This window comes from Cryptotermes secundus, unplaced genomic scaffold (assembly GCF_002891405.2).
Source record: "Cryptotermes secundus unplaced genomic scaffold, Csec_1.0 scaffold73, whole genome shotgun sequence".
Taxonomy (NCBI): Eukaryota; Metazoa; Arthropoda; class Insecta; order Blattodea; family Kalotermitidae; genus Cryptotermes; species Cryptotermes secundus.
The window spans coordinates 570,705-586,564 of NW_019738871.1; the positions used below are offsets into that span (position 1 = coordinate 570,705).

The 15,860-nt window shown below is 42.0% G+C and overlaps 1 protein-coding gene across 2 annotated transcripts in view; it reads right to left on the reverse strand.

Moving 5' to 3' along the window:
- Positions 1-908: 908 nt before the first annotated feature.
- Positions 909-15,860, reverse strand: part of LOC111871076 (zinc finger SWIM domain-containing protein 8) — a 108,313-nt gene continuing 93,361 nt past the window's right edge. For both annotated transcript variants that reach the window (XM_033754091.1, XM_023863859.2), the window contains exons 16-24: positions 14,920-15,076; positions 12,915-13,195; positions 11,907-12,118; positions 10,474-10,602; positions 8,286-8,981; positions 5,326-5,518; positions 4,048-4,222; positions 2,267-2,416; positions 909-994 (exon numbers count right to left, since the gene is read on the reverse strand). In XM_033754091.1, the coding sequence (XP_033609982.1) occupies positions 928-994; positions 2,267-2,416; positions 4,048-4,222; positions 5,326-5,518; positions 8,286-8,981; positions 10,474-10,602; positions 11,907-12,118; positions 12,915-13,195; positions 14,920-15,076 (2,060 nt within the window). In that variant the 3' untranslated portion in view covers positions 909-927. The remainder of the gene's footprint in view (positions 995-2,266; positions 2,417-4,047; positions 4,223-5,325; positions 5,519-8,285; positions 8,982-10,473; positions 10,603-11,906; positions 12,119-12,914; positions 13,196-14,919; positions 15,077-15,860) is intronic.

Genomic DNA, 15,860 nt, shown 5'->3' on the forward strand with positions numbered 1-15,860 from the left:
TCCTCTCCCCCCCATGTTTCTACCATCCACATGCTGCAATACTCCAGCAATCCTCGAATCTACAGGAAAACTTATAGAATCAACAGAACAACTTTCTATTGCAGTTCTAGATCCATCGTCTCTAGCCCTAGAATCAATAAGATGCCTATCTTGAATAGTTCTAGAATCAACAGAGTATCTTTCTGTTACAGTCCTAGGATCTATTATAAAGGATCTAGAATCAACAGGGTAACTTTCTGTGACAGCTCTGTGATCCATGAACTGCCTCTCATCTACACATCTAGCGTCACTATGAATCCTCTCTGCAATACTGACTGCTTCAATGCCATACTTTTCTGGAACAGTCACTCCTTTATCAGCTGGGGGTCTCCTCACCATGAGCCTATTATCCACTATATTTTGAAAGGGCAGCTGCTGTTCAGCAAGGGCTCTAGCCCCCAAAGAGAACCTCTCCCCCATAATGCCATTCTCAATAGCATGAATTCTCCTGCCAAGAGGATGCACTCTGGAATCAATCACATGAATGTCCCCCAGTGTCCGGGTTTCAATAGGGTTTGTACCCATTGGGTGCCTTTCAACTGCACCTCTTGGTTCACTGTGTGTCACATTACAAGTACTTTCTGCTTTGAAGGCTTTATTGTCCCAGTGGGCACTACCCATCAGAGATATGTGATTCTGACCCACCACTGGAATATTTGAGCTGGCAGGAGTGAGATGAACGTTCTTACCATCTGCTGTCACCTGTCCGTTGCTTGAAATGAACCTAGATGTCGTGCTGGACATGGATGCAGCTGCCCCTTGTGGATCTGCAGCGGACTCATCACCCGTGGCTGCGGATGTTCTGATCGAATTACTGCTGTCATTATTACTAGCCCCGATCCCACTACTAACACCACTACAATGATAAGCGCCTAGATCTGGCCTTTGTCATTTGCTGTTTGCTTGAAGTGCTGCATTGATTTGTGCCCAAAGATCCTTTTTGCATGACTTGGACCTAAAAACAAGTGTGCATATATACAGAACTAAATTATGCAATAAATTTCCAAATAAAGTTAGGGAAGTAGAAAAAAATGAAACAGTTTAAAAAAGAACTGAGATCCTGCCTATTATAACATACATTTTATTTTCATAAACATACTATGCATGTCACATTAAATTAGGACAATATGGTATTTGAGTTACCGTATTTACGCATGTATAGGCCGCAGCACAATTTTCAGACAGAAATTACAGAAAAAATAATTTTCTGCCCCTGTTTCCTCGATCTTTGAACACCCTGTATTACTAATTATGAATATAATTTTTTTTAAATGAAGTGTGATTTCGAATATTTCGAATATAAGACGCACCCCAGTTTTCCTCTTGAATTTTTGGCAAAAAATGTGTGGCCTATACATGCGTAAATATGGTAGTTTGTTTTTATGAAGCATATCTGTATATTGTGACATGACAGTTGAAAGCTGGAATAGTAGGACAAGAAGAGATGGCCACTGATAGGCAATGGCATGGCAAACGTGTTTCAATGGCTATGAATACACATGCAAGAACAGAAGAAATGTTGGGGGTGGTGATTTCTATGTGGCCTGCATTGAGGTTATGTAACAAGGGCCAATGGTGGTTAGTACTCAGATACTACACACCCACAGTCGTGAGACAGTCCTGCAGACTTGCAACCAAGAGTGACTACGCCTGTGAGGGTCAGTAACAGTTTACCCAACCAACCAACCAACTGATCAGTAGTCAGTTGAGTGAGCAGTCACAGCTGGTGGTTGGCTGTGAGAAGAATATCCATTGTTAGAAACAACTAGTGAGAACGTAACAAAGCGAGAAGACTCAGTGAGTGCTATAGTGATGTGTAGAGTGTGTGGATTAGTGAACAGACTGAAGAGAGTAGGTGTCTCTGACCCCTCATGCGACGTAAATGGATCCAGTTTCTGAAACCTGTTCTTCTGTGCTTCTTAGAATATTAGATTATGGATTAAGTTATAAAAAAAGAGTAATTCTGAGTTTATTTTTTGCAGTTCTGTACATTTTAGTATTATGTTAATTATTAATGGTTGTTCTTGTTTTTATGACTTCACACCCCATCCATTTATTTGATTTCTAAATTTTTATAAAAAGTAAAAGAAATAAGTCAGCATAGGGGTTTTGGCTTGGGATTAATTACTTGGCAGTGGACGGTTATTCCAAACTCTAACGCTGACTCTAATAGGCCACACACCAACTTGCCAGGGATCATGTGTGGTCCGGGCCTGTGAGCACATACCTGCGAATAGACTGCAGCCACTCTTTAAACTGGGTGTTTCCCTCGGGAGTGATCTGAAATGCTGCTCGTGCAGAGCAGACAATGTTCACAAACTCTTCATAATCAGCTGTGGTTAGATGGTACAGCTTCTGGTGCATACACTGGATGTACCTGTAGAGACATAGTGACAATAGTAACAAGTTCTGGGAAGAACTTACATACCTACTTTCGCTTCCTTCAAATATTTTAATCTATACTGTGAGGCTATGATAAAATATATATAAAAATATGTCAACTATAAATACTGTATACAAGGAGAAGGTCGTGCTTCGAACCTAGGGTAAGCATAATGAAAATAATGGGCTCTAGATCACATGAATGGATTTAATGGATATTCACCAGTCGTAACTAAAATTAGTTCTTACATTCACAAGATTACCATAACTATTATACAAGAAATAACATCTTCACTATCTGTTAACACTCCAACTATTCAGCTGCCTTCTGAATTCTCGTTGAAACTCTCAACTCAACTATCCTGCAATTCCTGTGACTAAGTCTTCATAGGCCATCTACTAATTCTTCTTCAACTATGAACCCCCTGTGGCTAAGTCCTACTGACAACTCACTCTGGTTCAATTTTCACCTGAACTTTGAACTACACTGAATCTTACATCCTCTCGGCACAGATCACACACAGAAACATAGCACTGTACTGTTGCGTGGAGCAGACCACATAGAAAACACAGCTTCCTATATTGCTGTGTGGTGGAATGTGTTTACTGAGCTGTTGCCTAGCAATGCTTTGATCAAATCCATTACAATACGATTGCCTTCCTTGTCAATATCACAATATATAGTAGCTAAAATTATAAAACAGGAACAACACTCAAAATAAGAAATTAAGTTTATAAATATAATTAAAACAGAGAAGACTGGGAACAAGGATTAAAATCCATTTATCACCCGAAGTTGCATATACCTGTTTGTGGGCAATATTGCACATGGTTAGCATTTCAATGGGTGACTTCTCGTGAAAACATGTGCCACTGCCTTGTGATTTCTGAGCCAGAATAGCTCAGCAAATGAAGTGACTAAGCTATGGGCTGGACAGCTGGGAGGGGCAGAGAAGCTTCCCTTCTCCACTGCAACCAGGCTGGCTCTGGGGCCCATCCTGCGCCCTCTCCACTGGGCACTGGTGGGCAGAGCATGAAGTTCACCATTCACCTCCACTGAGTGATGAAGTCAAGACTGTGTGGAGGTATACCTCCTCTCCTTCACGTATCTTAAGGCCATGGTGCTTAATTAAGAACAAGGTTAACTTTAGCCTCACATTTCCTTTCTTCCATTGTCCTTCTGTTCTGTGGGTGATTTTACAATGCAGCAAGCAACTAGACTATATTCTGTCAGGTTTTATAATAAATGAATGAAAAAATGGATAGGATTTAAGAGGAAGAGGTCCATGGCCTACTTGAGGTATTATCCTGGAATTTTCTTGCAGGGACTGAGGTAAACCACAAGAAAACTGTTATGACAGTCAGTGTTCTAGACAAGATCTGACCTGAGCACCTTCTGAATATATATCTATAGTGCTACTGCTATGCTAACTCACTCAGCATGCCTGCCTTTCCAAATACACTACTATAATACTTGTACATTGCTTTAGCAGACATGGCCAAGAAATGTAGTGGCATATCGCTGAGCATCCCCTATTAGGTTTGTGGTAGGAAATAGGAAACAAGATAGTACCACTTTTATATACAACAGATGATATAAGATGGGACAGAAAGAAATTAACTTACATTTGCTGGCACTTCTGCACGAGGGGAGTGAGGGCTGAGCGCAAATGTTGCATGATGAGGCCTGGATTGTTCCGAGAGAGATAATGTGCTGCTTCCAACGCTACATCATGCAGAACAAATGGGCTGACTATGCTGTTTAGCGCACACACACAGAACTGGTGTAGATACTGTGTTCCTGCAAACACACATTAGAAAATGATCACAGCCACATTTTGCACCACCTTGCGAAGCAATACAGTGAACCTCCACATTACTAAACTCAAGGAGTCATAAATCTATTACAGTTGTAGGAGCCACCAATATCAAATCAAGCACTGGCTCATTGGGGTGGACTACGGTGGCTCCAAAGCTCACTGGTATGTGTGCCATTGGCGACAATGTGTAAAGATGTGGACCTCTGATATGATAGTCGCCAATCGCAGTCTAGGAACCATCTGCTGCTACACCACAGCTCAGTAATCAGGTTTCCATAGAAACAGATTGGCACAACAGATTAATGGAACTGTAGAAGCCAAGGATTCCTTTCCGGTAAGCACGTAAGTTACATTGCATGGACCAACAGGAGGCCAAGAGATACAATTAGAAGGCAGTACAGAAGCGGAGGAATTTCCATTGTCCAAAATGCTACTAAGCAACAAGTAACAAAGCTTGTCGGCATATTCATTCTAGTAACAATAAATATTTGTTATAGAAGTTTACTATGTGGTTGTCTCTTCAATCATTGATAATCCGAGTCATCCTGTTAATTGACAACCGGACAAACTGAAACTCTCACAATATGTTCAGACACCCAAACGAATGTTGTTGTGCGGTCAATTGACAATCAGCAATACACATGCACTCTGGCAATATCTGTAAGCTCAGTAAAATCACCCAACCATTCTGACAGTATGGCAATGCTGACTGTTTTAATCACACTTTGCAATATCAGAATAAAACGGGTGCTTTGTTGAATGAGGATTATTCACAGAGTATAAAAACTGAATGGCTGTTCTTCATTCCATGAGCCCCAAACAGCACTTTTATTTTAAACTAACTTCCCCACTCTGTAATCAGCAAAGTGCCTGGTCAGAGATGAAGGCCCAGATGTAATGCCTGTGAACTTCTACTGTGCTATATGGCATCATGACCCAGAAGATGCACTCTTCGAACTTTCAATGATTCCAAATACAATTTTTAAAAATTCACATATTTATTATCAAAAATCTTCATATCATCACTGTATCTCCTTTAATGTAATACAAAAAGCTGGAAAACAAGTTCTGTAATGAAACTTACCAAGTTTTTTAGCTACCCGGAGAAGCCATTTGACGTCTTCTCCATATGGTGGGTTGCGTGCATACTTGGCTTGTGGCCGGTCATCATGAACTCTTCTGGCCAAGGTTTCCAGGGCCAACATACCTACCCTGTATGCTGCCAACAGGTATCGCATCTGCGTCTGGTTGAACTGCTGGGGTTGCTGCCTGTGTACCTGAGAAATGAGGGTTCAGCTTTAAAACCATACAACAAAACTCCGTGGCCTGTAGTCTGCAAGCAAACTATACTGACCGAGAGACCACAGCTTGTCGGTAAAGTTAGTGCCAACTTTAGCGGACAGAGGGGGTTGCGTGGTCAGCGCAATGGATCCCCACAGCCGTTAATTTCGGTTTTCTAGACCGGAGCTGCTATTTCCTTGAAATAACTCCTCAATTATCCTCATGAGGCTGAGTGGACCCCATTCCAGACCCACTTCTTCTCAGAAAATCTAGTAGCACTGGGAATCGAACCCGGGACCTCTGGAACTGTAGCCAGGAACTCTGATCACTAGACCATAAAGGTGGTGACCAAACAATTTGATGTGAGCGGAGCTGGATGAACAAGAGTGGGAAGCAGTTATCTTGAAGATGGAAATAGAAGAGTCCTCTGGAATGCTGGTAAATTTCTGCAACATTACATGGGATCACACCCCAGGTAATCTTCAAGAGCAGAAATATAATATTTGGTACATGGTACTGATGTTCAATTACTGTGGATAAAGTTCTACTTCTGCAAAGTTAACTGCATTAAAGGTTGGAATAAGTAAATATTTTGAACAGAAGTTGTAATCTTATTACATTAATAATTTTTAATTAAAAACATAGTAAGTCATTTTTGAGAATGCTGTACTTAAGTACACTGTTGCATTACGAGTAGTATTACAGTTCTTTATATATATATATATTATGGTCTTACATGCAAAACTTACTTCCTGCCTCAGGGTCAGAGAAGCAGCCACTGCTAGGCAATACTAGATCTCACTCATTCATGGAGCTGAGCTCTCCTTGAGAAGGTGCCAATTCTTCAGCTACTCAAAAACTTCCCAGCATTTTATGAAACCCAAAGGTTCATTCCTGTGTTTACAAGAGCCCTCCACTGGTCCATATTCTGAGCCAGATCAATCCAGTCTATTCCATCCTATCCTATCTCTCTAAGATCCATTTAACACTTTGCGGACTGGAGATTTAAATATTTAAACCACCCTGGGGACCGGCATTTTTAAACCTACTACCCTAACTTGTGCACTGTTCATTTTAAAAATTAATTTAAAGTCTCCTAATTAATTTTATGAACTAAAATTTTTGGAGAACACTTACCAATTCTCCTAGAAGGGCTTGAGAGTGTGATATTTCTGGAAACATTCCCCTTTGTGAAGTGGCATTACACAGAGCTTGCAAATGTAGACAGTCATACTCCTTTTTTTGTGAACGGTGCAAACACGGCATTGCCTAGAAGGATGCTTCCTCTTGGAATGTTCACTCTTCACAATTTTCACGAGGGTATGTTTCCGTATATCACCTGAGAGTCGCCCAGGGGGGTCCACATGAGGCCTGCATGGGGTGGGAGTTGATGGGTCCATTCGCACTAAGTCTGTGTCTGACTCTGGTTCTGCCGCCACCGTGTGGTCTGTAGCCCAGGCCTTTGCCACATTCATCAGAAATGCTTTGTATTTCAATTTTGATTCAGGGTTGAGATTTTTTGTAAACCAAAAATGAATTGAAAATGGCAAAATTTATAAGCCACAAGGCAACTTTCTTTGTCCACTTTATTGTTTTCCTAGGAAGAAAATAATAGGCCAAGTACTGATCAGCTCTATCAACTCCCTTCATGAACACATTATACTCGGAAATACAAACAGGGTTCTTTACCTGTCTATGTCTCCTTTGAACATCAACCATGCTCGAATTGTGAATTGTGGAAATCATATTCACAGCACGAGTATCCCTCCAGGACTGAAGAAGAATATCCCCCCTTCCTCCTGAATGTGGTTTGACCATGTTTCAGGGATTTACATTCCTCTTTCAAATCTGGAGGAAGGCCTCTGTTCACCCTAACTGTTCCACAAACACGTACTTTTCTCGAAAGTAGGTGTTCTGTCGTTGCCACACTGTTATAATAATTGTCTTGATAGACATGGTAATTTTGATTAAGATAGGGTTCCAAAATGAAAGAATAGTTTCTTGTAATTTCTTTCCTTCACCAGAATAAATTTCTACATTTCCTATATAGCCTGAAGTGCCTTCAGTAACTACACGAACAAATAGGCCATACTTTCTTGTTCTCCGAGAGATCGCTTGGTCTTCAACCACTTTCATCCTTGATCCATATAGCACTACTAACTTACTGCCTGGTACATACAGCTTGAAGACGAACAAAGGCACTTTCCTTTGGAGTGCGATATGAAAACAGCGAGGTCATGTTACTGACTACTAAGCAAACATTCGGGAGGTCTATTACGCACCAGTTATGCATCTGCATGGTGCCAGAGCAAGGTATAGTGTTTTGCAACATAACGTGTCCTAAAATAATAATACTGTCATGTGTCAGTGGTCCGCCATGTTTAAAAGCAAAAAGCATAATATTATGCGACCAGTCCGCAAAGTGTTAATATTGTTCACCCATCTATGTCTTGGTGTTCCCAGTGATCTCTTTCCTTCTGTCTTTCCCACCAATATCCTATACACATTCCTCTTCTCCCCTGTTCATGGTACATGCCCTGCCCATCTCATCCTCCTTGACTTGATAACCCCAACTATACTTGGAGAAGAGTACAAGTTATGAAGCTCCTCATTATGCAGTTTTCTCCAACCTCCTTCTCTAATCATCATCATCAATACTAGATCCACCTGACAAATTCAAGTGTAAATTCCAGTAAACAAATTTTATTCAAATGCATCAAGCAGTTCAGTCAACAGCGCTCATGCCACAGCCAGCAGGCATACCTGCAGAGTGCCACCCTGCTGGATGGTGGTGGCGGCAATCGGATACACATGGTGGTGTGGAGGTGGAGCTCCATTTGCATTAGCCACAACTGCTGCAGCTCTCATTCCAACGGCCGCAGAAGTGGTTGGGGCAAGCGTTACAGCTGTTCCATAATACTGCAGATTTGGTGGCAAGCCTGGAGCGCCTGCATTGGGAGGGAGGTTAGCATATGCTGCCTGCTGATTGGAAGCATGTGGCGGATACTGGAATGCAGGTGGAGAGAGATACATCTGTAGATGGGGTGGGGGTGGAAGTGTTACTGTGCAGGGATGATGATTTAGTGGACTCCCAAAATGCGGATGGTGATGGGGGTGAGGATGCAGACCCTGGACTGCAAAGCTGTATGGACTGACGGTGTATGGGACGCTCATACCAACACCGAGCGGTGCCAATGTCGTGACTGTGGGATGCTGTGGGTATGTCGGAGGAGGTGTGGTCGTCACAACCACAGACTGGGCAGTTGGCGTGCCTGCAAGGTTGCCCTGCAAAATGCCTGTGCTGGAAGGAACCAGGCCTGTGGGTAGCTGTTGAGCCATATCTATGGATGGTGGTGTTGATTCCACCATAGCAACAAGAGCTCCACTGTTTGTATCTAAAGTTATGGCTTCGTGAGGCATGTCGTTTTCCATAGGCTGTTCTCCACCGCCAGGCGTGTGCTTTAACAAAAATTTGATCACATATATATAAAACAGCCAGCAAAGGACACAAGAACAAAACTAGAGCAACTTTCATTGTTAGGAGCTGCCACCTAGTAATGACTACTGAAGGCATAACAGGCTGAGAAGACTGTGTGTTATAGTGAATTGTTGAGTTCTCAAATCAGTGAAAGTGCTATAATTATTTGTAGTTATGAGCTGTAAGTGTGCAACAGATTTAATTATCACCCCCCCCCCAAACCCCCATGTCTAGACATTAGTACATGACAAAATGAACCACACATGCCAAACTCTGGGGGGGGGGAAGGGAATCTGCAATTACAATACAACATGTGTGGGTTCAGCAGGCATAACAACCATAGTGTCACATCGTCAGTATAAATTCCATTATCTGAGACAATAAAGATTAATCTTTTAACACAGCACATGAACACTTTTTTTTGGGACTGAAATAAGTATAGAAATAGTAAACTACAAAATCATGAAATAGAAAATAATAACTCTGTTAATTATAATTTAAATCAACAGGAAATATTTCTGTTAATTATTGAAGTATGATTTAACGACAGTTAACGATCTTGAAACTTAAGGAATCTGGCAATATTTTATTCTATAAATAATTATAATCTGAGTACAAAGATTTCTTTAATTTTATTATTCTCCTTTCAAATGCAAGAACCAAAGCGACAATAAGCTGCCTTCTCATCATGAATCTTTTATGGGAAAGGTAAGGCATACTGACATTTCATTTATAACAGTTTCACACACACACTCACGCGCACGCATGCGCGCACACGCACACACACACACCATCCAAGAACTTGTGCTTGTGCCTGAAAGAAGAAGTCAAGAAAATGGAAGAGGGCTGGACTATTTATAGTAGCAAATGGATGGATAGCAATGTCTCTGTCTTCATTTCACTACCATCTGTCCTGAAATCTTGAGCACTTACTGATATGTTCAGAAAGAGCGAAGTAATTTGTGATCTACTGTGAAACACATTAGAGCACCTATACATTATGTCGAGCCAGGACAGCGCAGTTGGTACAGCAACTGGCTACGGGCTTGACAGCTGAGGGGTGGGAGTTTGAGTCCTGGTGGGGGCAAGATATCCCTCCTCTCCACGTCATCCAGCCTCCTATCCAATGGGTACTAGGAGCTCTTTCTCTGGGGGTAAAGTGGCCAGGGCATGAAACTGACTTCTCACCTCCAACTAATGGTGGGGTTAAGAATATGTGGATTTATATATCCACTCCCCCATATGTCTTCATGGTGCAGTGCTTAATTAGTTAAGCATAGGGACACCTTTACCTTTTTGCCTTTTGCATGCACGCACACAGACAGACAGAGAGAGAGAGTGTTGAAGGTGCAAAATGCAGATAAACTACACAGAGTTTTTACATGATACCCTTAGAACAGTATTCTTCAGACTAGTTCAGGTATCAAAAATGTGTTTCTGTACATCAGCCATAGTATATCAGTGACAACTTACCGTCATGTATAGCTCATACCAGTACTTTGCCACTTGAAACAACACTTCAGGGTAAACACCACCTCCCTTTGCTGCATGTTCCACAGTGAGGCACGAATGTTCCAGCATGAGATCACTCTGCTCCTTGCACTGTAACCAACAGCAAGATGTAAACCCTGACATTTACATGGCAATAAAGATTCATGTAGTGGTCTTACAGGATTACAAATAAAAGTCTGTCAGGTGGGAATTAACATATCAGAGGAGTTCCAAAGACAGTAAAAAACCAACCACAAGAAAAAAAAATAAGTTTGGGAAGACCTCCAGAATAATGGAAAGGTTCTGTCTTGTAATATCTTAACAGGTTTCGATATGTTTAACACTGGAAAAGACAACGAAGATTATACTGTCTCCATCTTCGTTGTTTAAGTAATGAAGGAGGTCACATTTTCCTCAAAAACGCTGGTACTCACCTGCCAGACTACATCATGGTGTCATGACTCGGAAGACCACAAACAGAATGAAGCAGGTACATGATCTTTTACTACATTCATTTAACAAATATTCCAGCTGAGAGACTAGCACTCCACTTTCGTACTTGAGAGGTCTTGAGTGTGGACCTTTTTCGTGATATTGGTTAACTTCACTTAGGAGTTCTGTGATTTTCTTCAGTTTCTACATGCAAACATAGGGCACATTGCCTTCCACATCCTTCCAGTGCAGGTACAATCATTTTGATGCGGCCTCCGTAGTCTAGGGGTAACGTTCCCACCTCATGACTCAAGGTATGCGGGTTCAAAAACCCGGCGGAGGTCGTGGAATTTTTAAGGGCGGAAAAATTCAGGGAACAAGTCCTCCGGGAGGGACTTTAAGCTGTGGGTCCCGTGTCGTAGATTTACGGCATGTAAAACAACCTCATGTCTCTAGGAGACCTCTGAGCAAAATTAGGCCAAGTTTCCCGCCTAATTAGTTTCCAATTCCTCCGGTAGATGGGGGAAGTATCAGGTACCACTGCCAGAGGAGGGAGGACCTCTCTGACAGAAAGGGACTAAAGTATTAGATACCACTGTCAAGTAGAGGGTAGAAACCTTGCTGGCAGAAAGAGACTAGGGACCCCTGCCAGAGGAGGGACGACCTCGCTGACAGAAAGGGACTAACTATTAGATACCACTGCCAGTAAGAGGCTGGAACCTCGCTGGCAGAAAGGGGCTGATAGTAAGCACCAGTACCGGTAGGGTATGGAGACAGTAGAAATTAAAGGGGGATGCACAATGGACCAGTAATCGGTCTAAGTGCATGGGGAAACCCACCCCTTCAATACGGAATACGGAAGACTCATGCAGCTGGATCAAAAGTCACTTATGTGTGTGTTCTGGGAACCTCTTGCTTAGACCCAGACGTTCTCCTCTGCACCCTGTTCTTGAACAGATTATGTTCAGGCAGAAAAACATTACCTGCAAGATAGCCCTCTGGATTTCATTCGGGTTGAGAGCATGAGAATGAGGTAGACACGAGAGCGCCAGTTCTGCTGCAGCTCGAACAATATTAAGGTCACAGCCCCGAGAAGCCCTGTCGGCAATGCTGACTGCTTCAGGAGGAGTCAGATGCCCTTCCCAGGTGTCGATGAGGAAGGAGATGGCCGGAGCCCCTATCTCCATTGCCTGGCCTGCAGTAACATAATCATAACCATAACAAAATGATACCGAGTATGGAAATAAGTTGGTGTATTTTGTTTGAAGGAGTTCAATTACTTTGTCTTTTAAATCATTCACTGATTCTTCTGGGTGTTATGATTTATTTTTATTTTCTTTACTGTAAGTGTCTGGATAGCCTGGAAAGCTCAGTCTGTATAGCAACTGGTCACGAGTTGGATGACCAAAGGGTCATAGTTTGAGTTCTGATGGGGGCAAAAATTTTCATTTCCCAATATCATCCAGACTGGCTCTGGCAACTCTGACCACAGTTCTAACTTCTCTGTGCTTTTCCTCAAGACAAATGCTACAATGGTGCCTTCAGTTGGACCAATACAGTTTCTCAGGACACACTTCCCAGTTCACTACCCAAAAATCATACTATGGGAGTCAGCATAGCTCAGTTGGTACAGTGACAGGCTACAGGCTGGATGATCAAGATCTGATTCCCAGTAGGGATAAGATTTCTCTCCTTTCCACAAAGTCCAAACAGGCTCTGGGGCCCGCCCACCCATCCTCCTATCCAATGAACACTGGGCGGCAACTCCCATGGGAGTAAAGCAGCTGGGATGTGAAGCTAATCACTCGCCTCCATGTAAGTGCTGAGATCAAGAATACTGGATCTATACCTCCACTCCCTTGTACATCTTCATGGCACAGCGCTTAATTAAGCACAGGGACAACTTTACTCCTTTTTCCCCAGTAATCACACTATCAACTGATACTGTTTAGTAATAGAAAGAGTCATCAAACAAACAAACGCATCGTTACCTGTGATCCAGGACACATGAGAGGAGTATGTGCGGCTCAGCCAGTTGGGGCTGACACAGTTGTGCAGACCGAGAGCGTACAGTCCGATCTGGAAGGCACAGATGTGGAGTGCACGGTGAGGACCATGGTGGTTCTGCGATGTTGATGCTTGAGTGAACAATGATGTGCTGCTATTTCCCCCAGCCTTTGTCAGCACCGTTTTCGCTAGCTCAAACATGAAATGTGCACCTGCTTCTGAAGGTTGGTTTGGTATCGATGGATATGCTCGTTTTCCTTTAAATCTGTAGACAATGAATTATACGGAAATCAAGCCTGAAGAAGTATTAGTTACTATAGGATTCTGACAATGGTGTATAACACATAGAGATATTGGGTTTTCGGACTTTATCCATTGTCCTGGTTTTAAGATAACTAAGAAAAACACGACATTTTGGAAACTCGATCTGTGGGAAAACACCTGTTCTGGTGGGTCCCTGCCTCAATCACTGGATAACCGATGTCCAAAAACACAAAGGTTATAAACACCTGAGACCAGGCTAAGTCCACGAGATCCATGAGGACGGAAACAAATCCAGTTTCCGAAACGTCGCATTTTTCTTAGTTATCTTAAAACCAGGATGATGGATAAAGTCAGAAAACCCAATATCTCTATCTGAAGAAGCATGTTTCTCCAAAACATTGGCAAACTTCTACCAGACTACATGGCTTCACATCTCAGGAGACAGTACCCTTTGTAGACACTACCATGAATACAAAAATTCTGAAATTAAATCTGAAAAAGGACAAAACTTAGGACCTTCTGAATGACAGTCATTATCTGGGACTGAACTCAGATGCTCTACGTGTAAATCCCACCTATATAAGTGGAAATTTATGTGCATTTTTCATCACCATTTAACCATCTTACACACTTAAGAACCATGAGGAATAAAGTAAAAATATTCATAGAAATAATTAATCCCCTTTCACTGGAATAAAAAGGAACAGAGGGGAAAAGACGGAGCCGGAATAGCTTCGTTAGTACAGAGTGTAGGCTACAAGTTACTTCATAATGGAATAACATTCCATTCCCAGCAAGAGGAAGAGCCTCTTCTCCAGTGTCCAGACCGGTTCCGAGGCCCACCCATCATCCTATCCAATGGGTACTGCGGACTCTTTTCACCAAGTCTAAAGTGGCAGGGTTATGAAACCAACCACTCACCTCCATCTATTGCAAAGGTTACGAATGCATACTAACTTCATATGTCCCTTTCCTTAATGTTTCCTGACCACAATTATGAATGAATTTTCATTTATCTGATGCATGCTACCTATCCTATCCCACTTGATTTATAAAACTAATAATACCTGCTGAACAGTATAATTATTAATGTTCCTTAATATGTAATTTTCTACATCCCCCTCTCGGGCCTACTGTCTCTCTCCTTGATACAAATATTAATCCTACCCGTCTCTCCTCAAATATCCTATAGTTTTTATTGCTTCCTCTTGAGTACAATTTAATGTTTATGTTCAGAGTAGAATGAAAACAGAAATTTATATATCAGGATCACATATTTACAGAAATCACTGAAGAAGAGGTGAAACAATAATTCTATACCTACTGGCAATTTAGTAAAGATCAATGTTAATAATGAAATTTGAATGTTGAAGAATCTTCAATACATGAACACAATGCAAGTTCCGGTACTTGTTCTGGGAATTAAGCAATTTGAACAGGTCGTATTCTGATGAACGCTGCAATATAAATTTTCCATACTCGTTTTACATCAACTGCAAAGCTATACCTCCACTCCATATATCAGAGGATGGTACTTAGCTAGGGATAACTTTAATTTTTAAGAAGGAAACATAAAAATGGAGCTCAGGGAAATAGGGTCTGGTTTTGCAACAGTGACTGTATCACCTGGCAGGCTTTGGTATTAGTAGTATTGAACCTTCAGGTTCAACAGTCAGACAGGGAATTAGTTGGTTGGCTGGTCAGTTACAGAAATATAGGCTGTACCTAGATGCCTCTTTGGTGCGAGTGGACGTCACTTGTTGCACAGTACTGGGGGCCCCTGTGGTGGCTGCAGCTGCTGGACTACTGAGGGACAGGGTGGCCAACCCCTGCTCCACCTCAGCACTGGTTGAGCTATGTGGACGGCTACTCGGACCTGCTGCTAAACAACAAACATATGACTTACACTAACCTCCAATTTATTACATTCATTCATCTGTAATCTGTCAAGACGACAGGTCCACAGTCTCTTCCAAAACAATTCCTCCAATTGATGCGATCTAGAGCTTTCTCCTTCAAATGAAAATATCCTCTTCTGTCCCCAAGGTCATCCAGCATCTTCTTATGTCTTCTTCCTCATCTTCTGGTCACTTCTATCCGCCCCTCTATCTTTCCTTCAATAACTTCTTTTAGAAGGCAGTTACCGCGTAAGATATGACCAATCCAATTACCCTTCCGTTTTCTTATTTCGTGTAGGATATTCCTCTGCTCACTGACTCTAAGTAACACTCTTCATTTCTCACATAATCGGCCCAACTGATCTTCTCCATCCTTCTCCAACACCACATTTCGAAGCTTTCCAGGCGTTTCTGATCTACTGCCCTAAGTGTCCAAGTTTCAGCCCCATACAAAGCGATGCTCCAAACGTACAATTTCACTAGTTTCTTTCTCAAATTTAAGTCCAATTTGCTGGTAAAAAGATTCTTCTTCTTGCTAAATGCAGCTTTTGCCATGGCAATCCTGGATTTAATTTCACAAGTACACCTTCCATCATCTGTTAACAAGCTACCCAAATATTTAAAACATTTCACATTCTCCACTTGTTTTTGGTCTATCTTTATTGTGACTGGGGTTGGTTGTCTCGAAATTTTCATTACTTTTGTTTTTTCCACATTCATTTCCATGCCATAGCACCTTCCAATTTCGATTAGTCTATCAATCATGCC